General features: G+C 42.6%; 1 protein-coding gene across 1 annotated transcript; it reads right to left on the bottom strand.

The window, feature by feature from the left end:
- Positions 1 to 13,104: 13,104 nt before the first annotated feature.
- Positions 13,105 to 15,969, bottom strand: LOC307120352 (alpha-1-antitrypsin homolog). Its single transcript, XM_079807360.1, has 5 exons — positions 15,613 to 15,969; positions 14,518 to 15,189; positions 14,155 to 14,425; positions 13,859 to 14,006; positions 13,105 to 13,750 (listed from the first exon to the last, which is right to left on the bottom strand). The coding sequence occupies exons 1-5, from the start codon at positions 15,647 to 15,649 to the stop codon at positions 13,562 to 13,564; spliced, it is 1,317 nt and encodes a 438-aa protein (XP_079663486.1). The 5' UTR covers positions 15,650 to 15,969; the 3' UTR covers positions 13,105 to 13,561.
- Between the last annotated feature and the right edge of the window lie 401 nt (positions 15,970 to 16,370).

Consider the following 16,370-nt stretch of genomic DNA (forward strand, 5'->3'; position numbering starts at 1 on the left):
GCCGTGGATGGGACTGGGAAGGCAATGAAAAGTGCTCACATCCCTTGCACAGCCTGGAACATAACATTTATATCCATGATCTGCCGTTTTCACTATATTGTCCTCATCTTCACAATACCTGCAGAACTTGGTGCAGGTCCACTGCCTGGCCTTGAACATGGGCTGGTTATATGTGAATTTGGGGAGGCATAAATATTAATGTGTTAACGTCAGAGTCTGTGTGATAATTTAATTTGTTAACTTTGTTTAAAAAATAAACTTTGCTTACTTTAGATTTAGAGTTAATTTTAGTTTGATATTTGTACTTGAAATACGACAAAATACTCCGTAAGAAAAGCATTTGCAGTTTGAATAAAGAATGAATAAAGTATTTAAACACTGCTGGCGCTTTAAAAAGGGGAGGAGACAGAAAGAAACTCTGGGTTTACCAAAGAAAACCTGCTCCTGACCAGGTTAGGTTCACAGAGTAATGACTCTGAGTAGAAGTTACCTCTCTTTTAGAAACGGGCTTGACTTACCCTGCTTTCTCGGGCTTGACATACCTCCCATTCTGAAACAGAAAACCCAGAGTTTCCCTCATTTCGGGGTTAACATACTCAGAGTTTTCACTTAACCTCCGTTCTAAATCAGGCCCCTGGTCAGTGTAAAGGTGTTGGCCCTGCAATATGATAATTTCCCCTCAAACAACTGAAAATGACATCCTTTCTTGCAGAAAGACAGAAAGGAAGGAAGGAAGGAAGGAAGGAAGATTTTAGCTTTGATCACATGATAATACAACTTTAGAAGAGGCCATATGGCTAACTTTTAATTGTTTGATATGCGGCAACACATCGTAAACCAGGATACATTTTCTATGACGCTCTGGTCTTTCTTTGATGTGATTGGCCATGCAAGGAGTTCTGCCTGGCAACAAGAGAACTATTGCACTGATTGGTGGATATTTGCAAAAGGCGGTCCTTTTCGCCTCCTAGTCTGTTGCTGCTGTTTCAAATCAAGACGGGACTTTTCCATCGTGTGAATCTTAAGCTTGGTAAGTAAAAATATTAAGATATAAAGATATTTGGGTGTGATTTTTAATAGTGAAATGTTTGTTTAAAGAGCACCTATTATGGCATTTAAAAAATAAATGTTCCAAATATTGTTTTAGAAGTCCCCAACAACAGTTTTGCATGCATGCAATGACAAAAAAGACTTTAGTTTTCTTATAATATGCATTTATTTTTACCTGTTTGGACAGCGATTCTCAAATGATTCCTTTAGTGATTCACTTTTCAAAACCCCGCCTTTACGTGACGCTAATCTGCGGTGATTGGTCCGATGACCCAGTCAGTTGTGATTGGTATAGTCTGTGCAGATATTTTCGGAAACGGAACGCCCATCAAAGTCTTATAGTGACAGTAATTTGTAAATATGTGTCAGGAGTTATGAATATGAAAACTGCGTCGGTACCGTTTGATTGTAATATGAGCCTCAGCTGATCTCATTCATAAAAAAACTCCTCTATTCTCCTCACGAAGACTCGCGACAAATCAACATCCCTCAGGGCTTTTAGTTCAAAAGTGTGCAGATGAGGAGACATATTGATAGATTCTCATATGTCTGTGTCAAATTTCTAAACAGAGGAGTATTTTTTATTCAATACTTCCTCAAAATGCACAGATATAGCCTAATCATGAGCGATTGAGTCTCTTATGTGTTGTTTTCAATTCATACTGGCAGCCGGATGGCGCTCTGTGCACATGTAGTCCATATATGGTACAGACAGACGAAGAAGATACCATGTGCCATAATAGAAGTCCATAATAAAAGCTTCCTGAGATCGCGAAACATGCAAATAGAGACATTTGAAGACTAATGAACACTCAATCGCGACGATGTATGGTTTGTCTTCAAGCCACTTAGTCTTCAAATGTTCATCCTTGGGCAGATTAAAAAAGTTTGCTTTTGAGTCGCACTTCAGAACACAGCGTCTCGTCGCCATGATGTTTTCTAGTTTTCACTGGCGTCTTGGAGCGCAATAAGTGGGCGTATCGTATTCAAATAACTTGACAAGTTGACGTCATCTAGTCAGAGAAAAAGCTTCGGTCTTCTAACGATTCTTAAAAATGACTCAGAGTCGACTCTTACTTTTGAAAGAAAATAACTATATATACGATGCACTGTCACATTTCAAACTTTGCAGGATGTTTTTGTTCACTTAGATCTATGTTACACACTACATGAAAGGTAAATTTCAAAATTCCATGATAGGTGCTCTTTAATGGTACGTTGCCATAGTAAAACACATTGCTGCCATGATTACTAATGTGAAACGTTGCTAGCATAGCCATTAATTACCAATATTTTTATTGATGGGTTTGTAATGGTATAACTAAGATTTCAAATTATTCTTTATTTGATTTGTAATATTGAAACATGTTAGTTAATACACTTAACCATAGTGTAATCGTGCGTTTCTGTGAGAAAGGACATTCGACTTTTTCTGAGGCCAGTTAGTGATGTTGTACCTTCAAAATAATAACAATATTTTCATGATTTTGTTGACCGTATGATTGAGAAATCAACGTGTACTGATGTCAATGCGGCAGAATGACCTCGAGCTGAAAGTACTGTCTTTGGCAAAATTATTGTTTCTGACTTGGTGTACATAATTAGTATACATTTTCTTACTCCATTATCCATTAATGAAGGATAAAAGTACGTTTAAATTAAGTGCACAGAGTCCACTGATATAGTTAGTAGTTGTGGTTGTAACCCAGTTACATTACCATTACAGTATAGTGTCTACTGTATTTCATCAGTGTAATTTTTGTCAAAGACAATATGTTGTTCAGTATGTTTTATTTCAGCTCAGTATGATGAGCCCGATCTCACAAAAATGAGTAGAGTGTGCAATGGCGTGGAACGGAATGAAAACCAAGCCACCCCCACCTCCAAAATGCGAAAAACTGCGTAGCATATGCATGCTAAAACTCATTTTGGCGTATACATTCCACGACATTGCACACTCATACTATTGATACGCATTCTCATATGATCGTGTGGTATGATTGCACAAAGCTTAAGTGCACAGTTCTACAATTTTTGTAGCACATTTTTTATTTTTGTAGGGATATTGTTACTACAGTTCTTTGCAGTTGGGTTGTGTCCCAATTCCCTTACAGCAGTGTGTACTGTAATTTCAGTAATGTTGTTTAATTTAGGTCAATAAAGACATTCAATATGCTGTTCATTATGTTGTTTTTGTTTTGTTTGTTTTTTTCTTCAGTTTGGTATGTTTGCACAAAGCTTACAAGAAGAAGAACTTTGAAATGTATAAATCATTTCTAATTTAATTTCCATGTTAAGTTAACTTAAATGTGTACAGTGAGGAAAATAAGTATTTGAACACCCTGCTATTTTGCAAGTTCTCCCACTTAGAAATCATGGAGGTGTAGCACCGGTATCACACCACTTACTGCGCCACTGGACCAGTTCTAGGTTCTAAGGAGTGGGGAGCAAAAATAATTACACCAGAGACCGTTGCTTTAAATACAAAAGGCCGGCAATTTACTGAATGCAAAAACACATAGAATAAACAGAATGCAAAACAAAGAAAAATACCCTGCAGGTTCTTAATATTGAGGTAAGTAAAATAAATGAAAAGATATTTCACTCTCTCTTTGTTCTTTAGTTCACTCGAGTTATAATCAGACTAATCTAAGTTAGACCGGTCTTTTTTCTATCTTAGAATTCCTATTTTCTTCCTGAGTTAACTCTGTTTCCTTCCTTTTACAGGTAAGAAAATACCTTCAATTTACACAACCAATCAAAGTGGACCACAAGCATTTCAAGTAACATTCAACATATGAACTCAATTTGAAAATAAAAGTGTGAAACCTTAAACTCAAGTTCAAGTCCAAATGTGCGTGTTCAATTGTTCAGTCCAATGAAAAGTCTCAGCTCAATTCAGTTCAGTTCAAAAATGATAGTTCAATCGGTTTCCAGTTCAGTTCAAAACAATTTCTGATACTCCTACCACTCTGGCAGCGAGTCACCATACGCAGCAGATTTCCTCACTGATGCGATGGGGAAGATGAGTTGAAAGTCTGGGTCTGGCTCGCCATCTTGAATCCTGTCTGTGCATGCCATGTGCACACTCACACACTGCAGGCCAATCCTCGCTCCGACCGAGCCTCAAACCAAGCAAAAAAACCTGACCTGTGTAACAGGTCATAAGCACAATAAATCAATTTTTAAATCCTCAAATTACACAAATAAATGTTTCAGTCTCTGAGTTGTAACGTTACTGCTACAGTGCTTTTTCACCTCTAAAATGGCAGCGGAGCGGTCTCTTTTAACTAACAGCTCCGTTTCCACACAACTACCGCACACATCTTTCATTTACAAAGCATACATTCACTTTTATAACATTCACAGTTTTCATAATGTTATATTGGTGAAAAATAACAACTAGTTTCCACTTTCAGTGCATCAACTCACTCGTTTATTATTTCCGGAACCCACACAACAACGCGCACCTACGGTGGCCAATGTCATAATGTGCAACGTAAAACAGGCATCCTTAATAGCAGAACTAAAACTGTATGTATTACGTGAACACAACATTCCCCCCCCCCCTCAAAATGTTAAAACGTGAAAGGTAGCAACAAAGTCTTTGAAGTGCCCGGGGCGCGTACGAACCCTGACAGGGCGGGGCTCAGGAACAAGGGGCCCTGGCAGCGAGGCTGAAGCAGCAGCGGTGTCCTGAGCGGCCGGACCAGCTTGGACGAGAGGTGTCGCAATGGGATCCGGCACATGAGGGGCCGACTCCGTTTCTGGGTTGCTCTGCTCCACCCCTGCCAGGTGAGGGTGGTGAAAAGGGGAGGGCACTCTGCGCAGGCAGCTAGCGTGCCAACGGGAACCATCAGTCAGCTGATATGAAGCTGGGCCGAGCTGCCGACTGACCTGGTACGGAACCGACCAGAATGATGACAGCTTGTTAGCTCTATGGGGTCGACGGGCTCTGACCCAGTCTGACACTCTGATAGCAGGCCACTTAGCCTTGTGCTTCTCATCGAACCTCCGCTTCATGGAACTCTGTTGTTTCTTGACGTGAGCCTTTACTGCTGCTGAGCATGGCCGTGGGCCCACGGCCATTGGTGGACGGAGACTTGACAGAGGAAGCACAAGCTCCCTTTTCAGCATGAGTGCGGCAGGAGAGACCCCTGTTGTAGAGTGGGCAGTTGCTCTGTAGTGGAGGAGGGTCTGTGACAGTGCGGCCATCAGGGAGTATCCCTCAGACATGTGAGCACGCAGTCCATTTTTCAGGGATTGGTTGAATCTTTCCACCCCTCCGTTGGCTTGGGGGTGATAGACGGAGGTTCGGATATGGGTAACACCCTTGTTGGCGAGGAAGGTGGTGAACTCCAAGGACAGAAACTGAGGACCATTGTCCGTGGTAATTGCACGAGGCAAACCCCAGCGGGAAAACAGCTGGTCGAGAAAGTTGACCACAGCAGCAGAGGTAACCGTACCCATGGGAGCCACCTCAGGCCACTTGGAGTGCAGGTCGTAGACCACCACGAGGAACCGCTGATGGTGTGGCACATTGTACAGCTCACCACAGATATCCAGCTGCAAGTGGTCCCACGGTGCAGACGGCCAGTCTACTGGCTGTAGTGGAGTTGAAGTGGGTGGCCCAGTCTTCCCACTGGTGAGGCACGCTGCACAGGAGCGGATAAGTCCCTCCAGGTCGCGGTCCATGGCGGGCCACCACACGACGTCACGGCACCGTTGTTTGGCTTTGACGATACCGAGGTGTCCCTGATGTGCCATTTGCAAGACACGCCCTCTGAGGGCCACTGGGATGACAGCACAGAGGCCACGAGCGATGCAGGCCTCACCCCAGCATGACAGTTCATGCTTCACTCGATAGTATGACTCCCGTTCTGGTGGGACGCGGGCAGGCCAACCATGTCTGATATAGTCGCGAAGCATGCTGAAGACTGGCTCGGCAGCTGAGGCGGACTCCAGGTCACGGAGGGAGACTGTGTCCTTCAGTGGTGAGTGGACCAGGTGTACTACCTCCTCCTCATCCTCTGGAGAAGCAGCAGAGCACTGAGTGGCGGCAGGGCGGGATAGAAAATCTGCTACAACATTAGTCTTGCCAGGCGTGAATTGTAACTGAAAGTCATACTGCTATAGGCGGTCTGACCATCTGTAGAGGCAAAGGGGTCTGTGTCCTCCGCCCGAAGTGGACATCAGGGCTGTCAGAGCCTGGTGGTCTGTCCGTAGGGTAAAAGACCGTCCATATAGGTACAAATGCCACCTCTCACACGCCCAAATGCAAGTGAGGGCCTCCCTCTCACCCACTGAGTATTTCTGTTCGGTGGGGCTGAGCGCCCGGGAGGCGAAGGCTACGGGCCTCTCCGCGCCGTTATGGAGCTGTGACAGAACGGCGCCCAGAGCCACAGCAGATGCATCACAGGTCACGAATGTGGGGCAGTCAAGCTGGAAGTGTGCCAGGATTGGAGACGTGGTGAGGAGACGCTTCAGTTCGTCAAACCCTGCCTGGCATTCAGAAGTCCAGGTCCAGGGAGCATCCTGCCTGAGCAGCATCCTCAGTGGGGCCGTGACAGAGGAGTCCTGCGGCAGGAAACGCATGTAGTAGGCTGTCATCCCCAAGAATGAAGCCAGCTGTGAGGCTGTCGTGGGGTTGGGGACTGCGCTGATGGCTGCCACATTCGACTGGAGAGGGGAGATACCATCTGCTGACACACGGAACCCGACAAAGTCAATGGCCGGTGCCGAGAATGTACACTTTTCAGTGTTCAAGGTGACATGGTGGCGGCTGAGGGAGTCAAAGACCTGTTCCAGGCGGGCGTTGTGTGTTTCAACATCTGGTCCGTGTACCACAATGTCATCCAAATAGGCCACGGTACCGGGGCAGCTGGCGAGGATTGTGGACATGATCTTCTGGAAACAGCTTGGTGCTGAACTGAGTCCAAAAGGCATCCTCGTATAGCGGTACAGGCCAGTATATGTGATAAAAGCCGTCAGGTTCCGACTCTCCGGGTGCAGAGGGATTTGCAAGTAGCCCTGACGTAAGTCCAACTTAGAAAAGACCCGAGAGCCGTAGAAGTGGGTTGTGAGCTCTTCTGTCGTCGGAAGAGGGTACTTGTCCGGCACCACTGCCTTATTGACCTGTCGAAGGTCGACGCAGACTCTCAGTCCGCCTGACTTTTTTCTGGCGATGACAAGGTTGGACACCCACGGAGAGGCGTCAATCGGTTCTATGATGCCATCAGCCTGGAGGCGTTGGAGCTCCTGTGTAACGCCGTCCCGCAGAGCCAGGGGAACACGCCGAAGGGGCTGGACCACGGGAGGCACGCTGTGGTCCAGGAGTGGTTTGTGTGTGAATGAGGTGAGACACCCAAGGCCATTGAACAGTTCAGGCCGGCTTTGTTGCCAAGGGGAACCCACTTGTAATATTCTTGTTCCGTTGTTGTCCTGTAGGGTAAAACCAAGGCTGAGAAAGAGGTCAAGGCCCATGATGTTCTCACCGTGGCGTGTAATGTGGAATGGGAAGCGGTCCACAGTTGTAGAGGTGTAGCGAACGGCAAGGTAAAGTAGGCCAACAACATCGATTTTGCTGCGACCGTAGCCACAGAGAGCAGTGGATGGGGGCTGCAGCTGTCTATTTGGGAAGAGTAGGTTACAGGTGTCAGCATTCAGCAGTGACACCTTGGCCCCAGTGTCGAGGAGAAGAGGAACACAGCAGCCATCCAGGTATACGGGACACCTGGAGAAGGTCCCTGGGTGGGGGCCAATGGTGCGCACTGGCACCACCGGGTCATGTGACTGTTCAGTGTAGTCAGATGGAGCGGACCGGCACCATTTAGCAAAGTGATTAGGTTTCCGACAGCGTCTGCATGTTTGGCCCCTAGCAGGGCAGTCTTGAGCCCTTGTGGCATGACGGGTGGAGCCACAATTCCCACAGCGTCTCTGCTGGCGTGTTTGCTGTGGGCGCGCGACCTGTACAGCAGCAGGGTCAGCCAGGTTGTCTGAGCTTGATAACTGTTGCACTGGCTGTTCAATAACGGCAGAATGAGACCTGTTTTCTGCTATTTTAGCAGCACATTGAGTTGCTGCCTCCACTTGTAAGGCGAATGTTAATGCATCCTCAAGTGATAGTGTTGCATCTTTGAGTAACAACTCCTCCTGGACTCTGGGATTAGATGTTTTCTCAATGAGCTGATCTCGAATAAGTTCATCTCTCATGACGCCGAAATTACAGCGCTGTGCTAAAGCTTTTAAATCTGCTACAAACTGTCTAGCGGACTCACCAGGGCGCTGACATCTTTGTCTGAATTCCAGCCGCTGAAAGAGGATGTTCTGTGACTTCACAAAATGTCCAGTCAAAGCCGTAATTACAGCATCGTAAGTGTCCAGAGTACCATCGAGCGTGTTGAAAATTCTGTTCCCCTCCGCTCCCATCAAGTGCAGTAGGATAGCGCGCTTCCTCACGCTAGTGGCATTATCCAATCCAATGGCTAAAAGATACAGTTCAAAAGACGTTCTCCACTGATTCCAAGGAACGACAGGTTCGCCAGGGAGGGGCAGAAAATAGTCCGGAGGTGGAAGAGAAAAAACCGGGGCATCAGCCATCCTCGTCGCCAATGTTATATTGGTGAAAAATAACAACTAGTTTCCACTTTCAGTGCATCAACTCACTCGTTTATTATTTCCGGAACCCACACAACAGCGCGCACCTACGGTGGCCTCACAGTGTCATAATGTGCAACGTAAAACAGGCATCCTTAATAGCAGAACTAAAACTGTATGTATTACGTGAACACAACACATAAACCCAAAATATTAACTGGTAAACAGTTTATGGCAAAGCATTTCCTTGTAAACAGCAACGTTTTTAATGTTAGCTCTCCGCCAGAAAAAGAAAAAAAATACAACATGGCAAAATGCAAGAAAACAACTCAAAACTCACCAAAACCAGGGTGGCTTAAATCTCATAAAATCCCTGTCAGTTCCCAACCAGGTAAGTTATGTTTTTCAGCTGCAAAATCAACTTTATCACTCTTTTCTCTGCTAATTAAACACAGTTCGTTCTCTCCGATCTATCCTCTGCTCTCACCTTCAGGCTTCCGCGCTGCAGCGTCACTGAAGTACTGCGTCTAACGTCACTAGTCTCTTAAAGGGGCAGTGACATTAATTTTCTGTCAGCATACTATTAATCTTAAACATTAAATTGTTGTATTAACATTTTTAACATTTTTAACTCTGATGAATAAACTTACATTAATTTAATCACAACCTTCAAACTTATTTATACAGCTTTTAAACTATTTATTCTTATTTATGTCATATTTACATGGGTTACAGAGGGGTCTGAAATTGTCATCGTAGGTGCATGCACTGTGAGAGACATAATCAAAAAAAAAAATCCAGAAATCACAATGTATGATTTTTTAACTATTTATTTGTATGATACAGCTGCAAATAAGTATTTTAACACCTGTCTATCAGCTAGAATAATAAATAAAATTGCAACTCTGACGGTGTTCTATTTTGGTCTCATCTGACCACATGACTTTCTCCCATGACTCCACTGGATCATCCAAATGGTCATTGGCAAACTTAAGACATGTGCTGGTTTAAGCAGGGGAACCTTCCGTGCCATGCATGATTTCAAACCATGACGTCTTAGTGTATTACCAACAGTAACCTTGGAAATGGTGGTCCCAGCTCTTTTCAGGTCATTGACCAGCTCCTCCTGTGTAGTTCTGGGCTGATTTCTCACCTTTCTTAGGATTATTGAGACCCCACGAGGTGAGATCTTGCATGGAGCCCCAGTCCGAGGGAGATTGACAGTCATGTTTAGCTTCTTCCATTTTCTAATGATTGCTCCAACAGTGGACCTTTTTTCACCAAGCTGCTTGGCAATTTGCCTGTAGCCCTTTCCAGCCTTGTGGAGGTGGACAATTTTGTCTCTAGTGTCTTTGGACAGCTCTTTGGTCTTGGCCATGCTAGTAGTTGGATTCTTACTGATATTATGGGGTGGACAGGTGTCTTTATGCAGCTAACGACCTCAAACAGGTGCATCTAATTTAGGATAATAAATGAAGTGGAGGTGGACATTTTAAAGGCAGACTAACTGGTCTTTGAGGGTCAGAATTCTAGCTGATAGACAGGTGTTCAAATACTTATTTGCAGCTGTATCATACAAATAAATAGTTAAAAAAATCATACATTGTGATTTCTGGATTTTTTTTTTAGATTATGTCTCTCACAGTAGACATGCACCTACGATGACAATTTCAGACCCATCCATGATTTCTAAGTGGGAGAACTTGCAAAATAGCAGGGTGTTCAAATACTTATTTTCCTCACTGTAAGTACACTCAAAAGGATTTTATGATGCTGTTCACTTTCTTTAAGCAGTTAATCTTGATTTAACACCATTATATCAGGTTTCTGGTTCAAATGTGATTGCTTCATGTTAAATTGGCTTGAAACCGTTACTCTTTGACACAACTTGATGTTTTCATTTAGAAATAACGTGTTTCAATCAAGTGACCCAATCAAACAGGACTTTCACTCCCCATCACGCCTTGCAAAGGGGCTGAATTCAGAGAGTAAATGTTTAAATAAAGTGCTATTTTATGCATTTTAACAAGATGAGAAAATGGAGAGACTTTTAATGTTTAATGTTTTGCCATATTGTTATTTAAAAGTTTGTGTTATGTTAGTGTTTTTACCATTGTGGTGAAGTGTAGAGCATGTTCTTGGGTTGAAAACCTGCTAATAACAATTAAAGTTGTTTTAATAATAAAAAACTTAATGGTGAACTTAATAGTTTAAGTACATTATATTAAACACCAAGTTTGGTGAGCTTAATTGAATTACAGTCACCAAGTTAAGTGAACTTAAATATACAAGTTTTGGGAGACATATACAAGTATAAATATACAAGTTTACTCAAATCAATTGAGTTCAATCAACTTATTAAGGACATGCATGCTCTCTTAACCCCTACATTAAAATATTATTTAATCTTATTTTATATATTTACAATTTTTTATCTACATTGGTTATCAATGCTTTTTCTTAAATCCATTTGTATTGTTTTATTCACAGACAAGGATGTTGCGAATGCTGAAAACAAGACCCCTGACATTTCGGCTCAGAAACCAGCTAGAGACCTGAAATCAGAGCTCAAATATTTATTTCATTTATTTATTTCATTTATTGGTCAACAAGCAACATTCCATTTGCAATCATTTTACACAGGAAAGCATGAGACATACAGGTGCATACATACAATTATGTATATACAAGCACCCATACATAACCATAAAAAATACAAAATAAAAATAAATAAACAAAAATGTTTACATTCTTATTGACCAAAGGTGTAGGCTGAAGCTAAAGCATATATTATGCCTACCCTTAACTCCACACAAGCAGCACTAATTAACATTCATTTAATATGACAAATATAGTATATTCTCAATGTGTATTTAAAAAAACATGCATTATTATTATTATTATTATTATTACCACCATTACCACTACCAACACTGTCATCATTACCATCATCACTACTGCTACTATTATTATCACTATTCAGTATCAAATACAATATACAGTGTCAAAGATCAAACAATCTCTTCCTGATCACATAAAAACATATGGTCCCCCATAAACACAAACAGTCTCTCCGAAAACAGAACCCACACCTGCTGATCTCATAAAAAGGTTGTACAATGTTATGACTTCCAGAAATAGAGGTCAAAAGGTCAAAGGGTCAAAAAGCCATAAATCATAGGGGTCATAAATCAAAGTGACAGGTTGTCCCTTATATTACTCTCTCTCGCAGACCTCAAGCTCGTCCTGGGTTGACATTTAATTCAGTAACATTAGGCAGTTTTGATTTATATGCTGTTTAATGTTGGTGATCACATTATTGCATATGATTAAATATGATATCACTTGTTTCTGCAACACATCGTCTTTGCATGTGTTTTGGTCAGGAGATTCAATACTCTTTTAGAAGATGACTAACAGCGCCCCACATACAACAGTGAAAACAAGGAAAGCCAGAAATGTCCTCTAATGGTGGGAAAGCGTTTTGCACAAATGACGGAAATGTCTGTCAATGGCGGGGAAAGAGTTGATAAGCTCAAATTTGCAGTAAGCATTATGACACCAGTATTGAGAAATATGGTGTGCTTTTGGATGCATTTTGTTTTACAGCATGTGCACTTTCCCAGCAGGCACCGGACGCCAATATGATGTCAGATTGACGTTGGACCCCAATGTCGGACAGACATTGCATTTTGGTTGAAAATGAAAATCGGGTTGACGTCAGAACACAACATCAGATTGATGTTGGGTTCTGACGTCAACCCGATTTTCATTTTCAACCAAATTGCAACGTCTGTCCAACGTTGGAGGTTGGCGTCAATCTGACATTGGGTTCTAAACTCAACACCAGATTGACATGAACCTCCAACGTTGGACAGACGTTGCATTACATTCATATTGAAACTGGCCATTATCTCATTTGTCATCAGCCTGTGGATATAAAAAAAAAAGGATTTAAATGTCCAAATAATAAATAATACATAACACATTATGAACCGGTTGTCATAGTTTTTGTCAGGTTTGTCATATCTAATGCATATGTCACACTTCTACTCTGGTGCTAGATGGAAGGTCATGGGCTCACCCAGATTGCCAGGTTTTTATCTTCTGGCAACACAAGAGATAACATGCAATTCCAAAATCTAAAACCTAAAAATCTCTAAACGTTTACTTAGATCTGTTGTGAATATGTACACAAAAAAGAGAAGAAACAACAAACAACTGACTGAGCAATTATTAGATGGAACCAAAAGCAATGGTTTAGGATATTTCACACTATGAATTCTGTGATATCACCAGTCTGTAATCGTTGTCGTTGCTTCTCCTTCTTCTTCGCCTGTTTTAATCAAGAGATGCTGTACTCATTCAGGAGATGTGTAATAGCGCCCCCTACCATATAACATGGAAAGTGGAAAATATCGTAGAGATAACAAAAGACAGAAAAAAAAAATCACTCACGACTCTTGACGGAATAACTTTTAATAAGGGTTAATCTATATGTATATGCAGTGATATATAAATAACGTTGGCATTAGATGTTGAGCTAAAGTTGAATATTGGTCACCTGACGTCACAACCAAAATGTAACCAAATATCAACGTCTTATGACGTTGTGTGCCTGCTGGGTTATAGTGTACTTACGCATGAAAGTACTGAGTATTGTAAGTTAACTACATGGGTTCAGTTTAGGTTTAATCCGTTTAATTGTTTACCCAGTTACTGTCATTACTACAATAAGTACATAGTATGTACATGCGAAACAGGACTGTAAAGTGAAGTGCTACAGTGCATTTTTTTTAAATGATGACTCACTTGATTACAATCAAATCAACATTTATTGCAGCTTACAATAACATCCACATAAAGATTAGCAGCCTTCTGCAGAGGGCCGGCAAGTTTTGATTGGAGTAGGACCTCACACAGTAGGATTGGTAATCTTGCCCATGAAGAGGATGCTCTTGGTGCTGTTCTCTACAATCAATACCATGAAAGGCCGGTTGAGCTTCACGGTTTCTGGCATGGACAAAATGACAATGCCTACTGTGGTTACAGCTACTGCCTCTGTGCCCTTCTCGTCCACGCTGAGAACTGCCTGATGGTCAACCTGGAGATTGGGTTCAAAATGTGAACATGACTGTATAGAGTTTTCAAATTCTTTAGGTCTATCAACCATTGGTGGTGCTTCAAAAGGTAAAAACAAGTCCACATTTACCTGTGACACATTGACTTTGTCCTCTTCTGTGATCCCGGAGAAATCTGCTGTGTCTCTGAATGCATCGGTTATTCCCATCTCCTGCAGAATGCCGTTCAGGTTGAATTTTGCAGAAATGTTGAACTTGGGCATAAACAGGGCCACATTTCTGAAGGGCAGAAATTTAAGATATGATATATCAGCTACTATGGCCATTTCCAAGTTCCCACATGTCTGTGCAACTAAACAACCATCAAACGTCAGGTCAGAAGTCAACTAGTACATTAATTAAAATCGGGAAGTATTGATGGTATTACCTTTGGAAGAGTTTCTCGTGCCAGTTCTTAATATGTTGACTGGAGATGTATTCTTCAACCTCCTCCATCTTTCCATCATCAGGAAGAACGATCATCATGGAAGTATTTCCTTTGTACGGCACCATCATGACCGTAGTTTGGTTGACAGGGTCTTGATAGATCTTATAGAAGCCGGTTCTTTGCATCATGTCAACTTTCACTGTGGTGTCCTTGTCCACTTGGAAGTCAGCTTTGTGGGTCAGGTTTGCATTAAACTGCTCTTCCCAATTCCCTATAAAGACAAATTGCAAGAATTTCAGGTCAGATCAAATAAATTATTATTACAGGAATATCGCTGAATGAAACAGAAAGTTTATTTAGTACCTATGAAGTACATATAGGTAATCAGCATCATCATCGTATCTGGACGCAGGTCCTTCACCATGTCGGTTATCTTGTCATGGGTTTTCTTGGCGATATACTTGTTAATCTCCTCTGCAGCAATTTCAGGCTTGGAGAAGTCAACACTGAAGGCTTCACTGTTGTAGTAGTGCTTAGAATCATTCAGGAACTTGTCCACCACTTTGAAGCCTTCTCTGATGGCCACACCAGATCCTGCCTCCAGCTGCATGGCTCCCTGGCTGTGATTCAGCATGTGGAACAAGTGTTCATAACCCTCATTGACCTGCTCTGGCTGCAACTCACCATAACCCAGAGTGCTGTATATCTGTGAATGAGTGCTGCCCTTGGCACCTAGAGCCAGCATGCTCAAAGCCATTGAGATCCCGATCGGGGAGAAGAAAATGTTCTTGCCCTGGGCTTTAGGATGGGATGCAAGTTTCTTGTAGAGAGAGAAGGCGAAGTCAGCGTTGGGTGGAGCAATGCCGCTGACCTCCTCATGGCTGGGGTGGGGTTCGTCCTTCCCATGGTGGAGATGGTGGTGGTGTTCGGCTGTGTGGTCACCGTGGTCGTGACCTTCGTGGGGTGCGGCCCAGGCCGTTTCTACCAGCAGGGCAGCAATCGCACAGTAATAAATCTTTGCCAACATTTCATCACCTGTTTTATGACCAGAGGGCACAGCATTGTACAAACTGAGATTTTGCACTAATCCCAGCAAGCAATTTTGCATTTAAAAGACGTCTAATAGCCAACACTAATAGCAAACACAGCCCTGACATCTAGGCTAAAACAAGGCAAAATTTGAGCTGTCAATGAAAATGTATTAGATTTCTAACCATAGCCCTAGAATAGACTAGTCATTTAGAACATGAATATGTCAAAGAAATGAAGCCAAACGCCTCGTAATCACTGTTGACTTTGCTTACATGATGGAATATCATACATCTTGCAAGTTATTTTGGCAAAAAATGGGTTACTCATAGATGGACTATATCGGGTCTGTAGTTAACCGAGACGGCTAACAGAGTAGCTAAATACAATTCAGTCAAATCATCATTAAGCAAAACAATTGTAACTTACCATCAAAGTCCTCTTGACTGTTCAGATGGAGTGGCATCAATTTATAGTCCTTCAACCATCGGCCAAAGTAACATTTTTAAACATTAACCTGTTTCCACCCCCATTCTGTGAACTCAATCACTCATGATAAACAGTTGCTCTGTATTTAGTGATGCAACACAGTTTTAGACTTCAGTGTCAGGGGTTTTCAGTACTTAAAATGTGTGTGTGTGTGTGTGTGTGTGTGTGTGTGTGTGTGTGTGTGTGTGTGTGTGTGTGTGTGTGTGTGTGTGTGTGTGTGTGTGTGCGTGTGTGCGTGCGTGTGTGTGTGTGTGTGTGTGTGTGTGTGTGTGTGTGTGTGTGTGTGTGCGTGTGTGCGTGCGTGTGTGTGTGTGTGTGTGTTAGGGTGACCAGATGTCCCCATTTTCCCCAGTTTTTGGTGTTCTGACCCCTATTGGAGCTGTCCCTGTAAATGTCCCCGTTTTACAGCTCGTTCAAAACAACCCGCAGATATATTGCAAAAAAGCGCCCAACCAACATACAGCAGCTGCTGGTTATAGGAGCAGTTATGTAGTGATTGTTTTCACCAGCAGACGGCGCTGTGAGCTATGCTGATTCTACTTGGTGCTCGCCGCTAGCCCGCTATTACTTCATGAAGAACCTAACCGAGAGCAGAGTGCCATTATCGTCAAATATCAAAAGAAACATCGTTATTGCTTTCAAGGTAGTAACATACTAACTATTCATGTTAAACTAAAGTAAAACTGTTTGTATGTGCT

This window comes from Gobio gobio (assembly GCF_949357685.1).
Source record: "Gobio gobio genome assembly, chromosome: 24".
NCBI lineage: Eukaryota > Metazoa > Chordata > Actinopteri > Cypriniformes > Gobionidae > Gobio > Gobio gobio.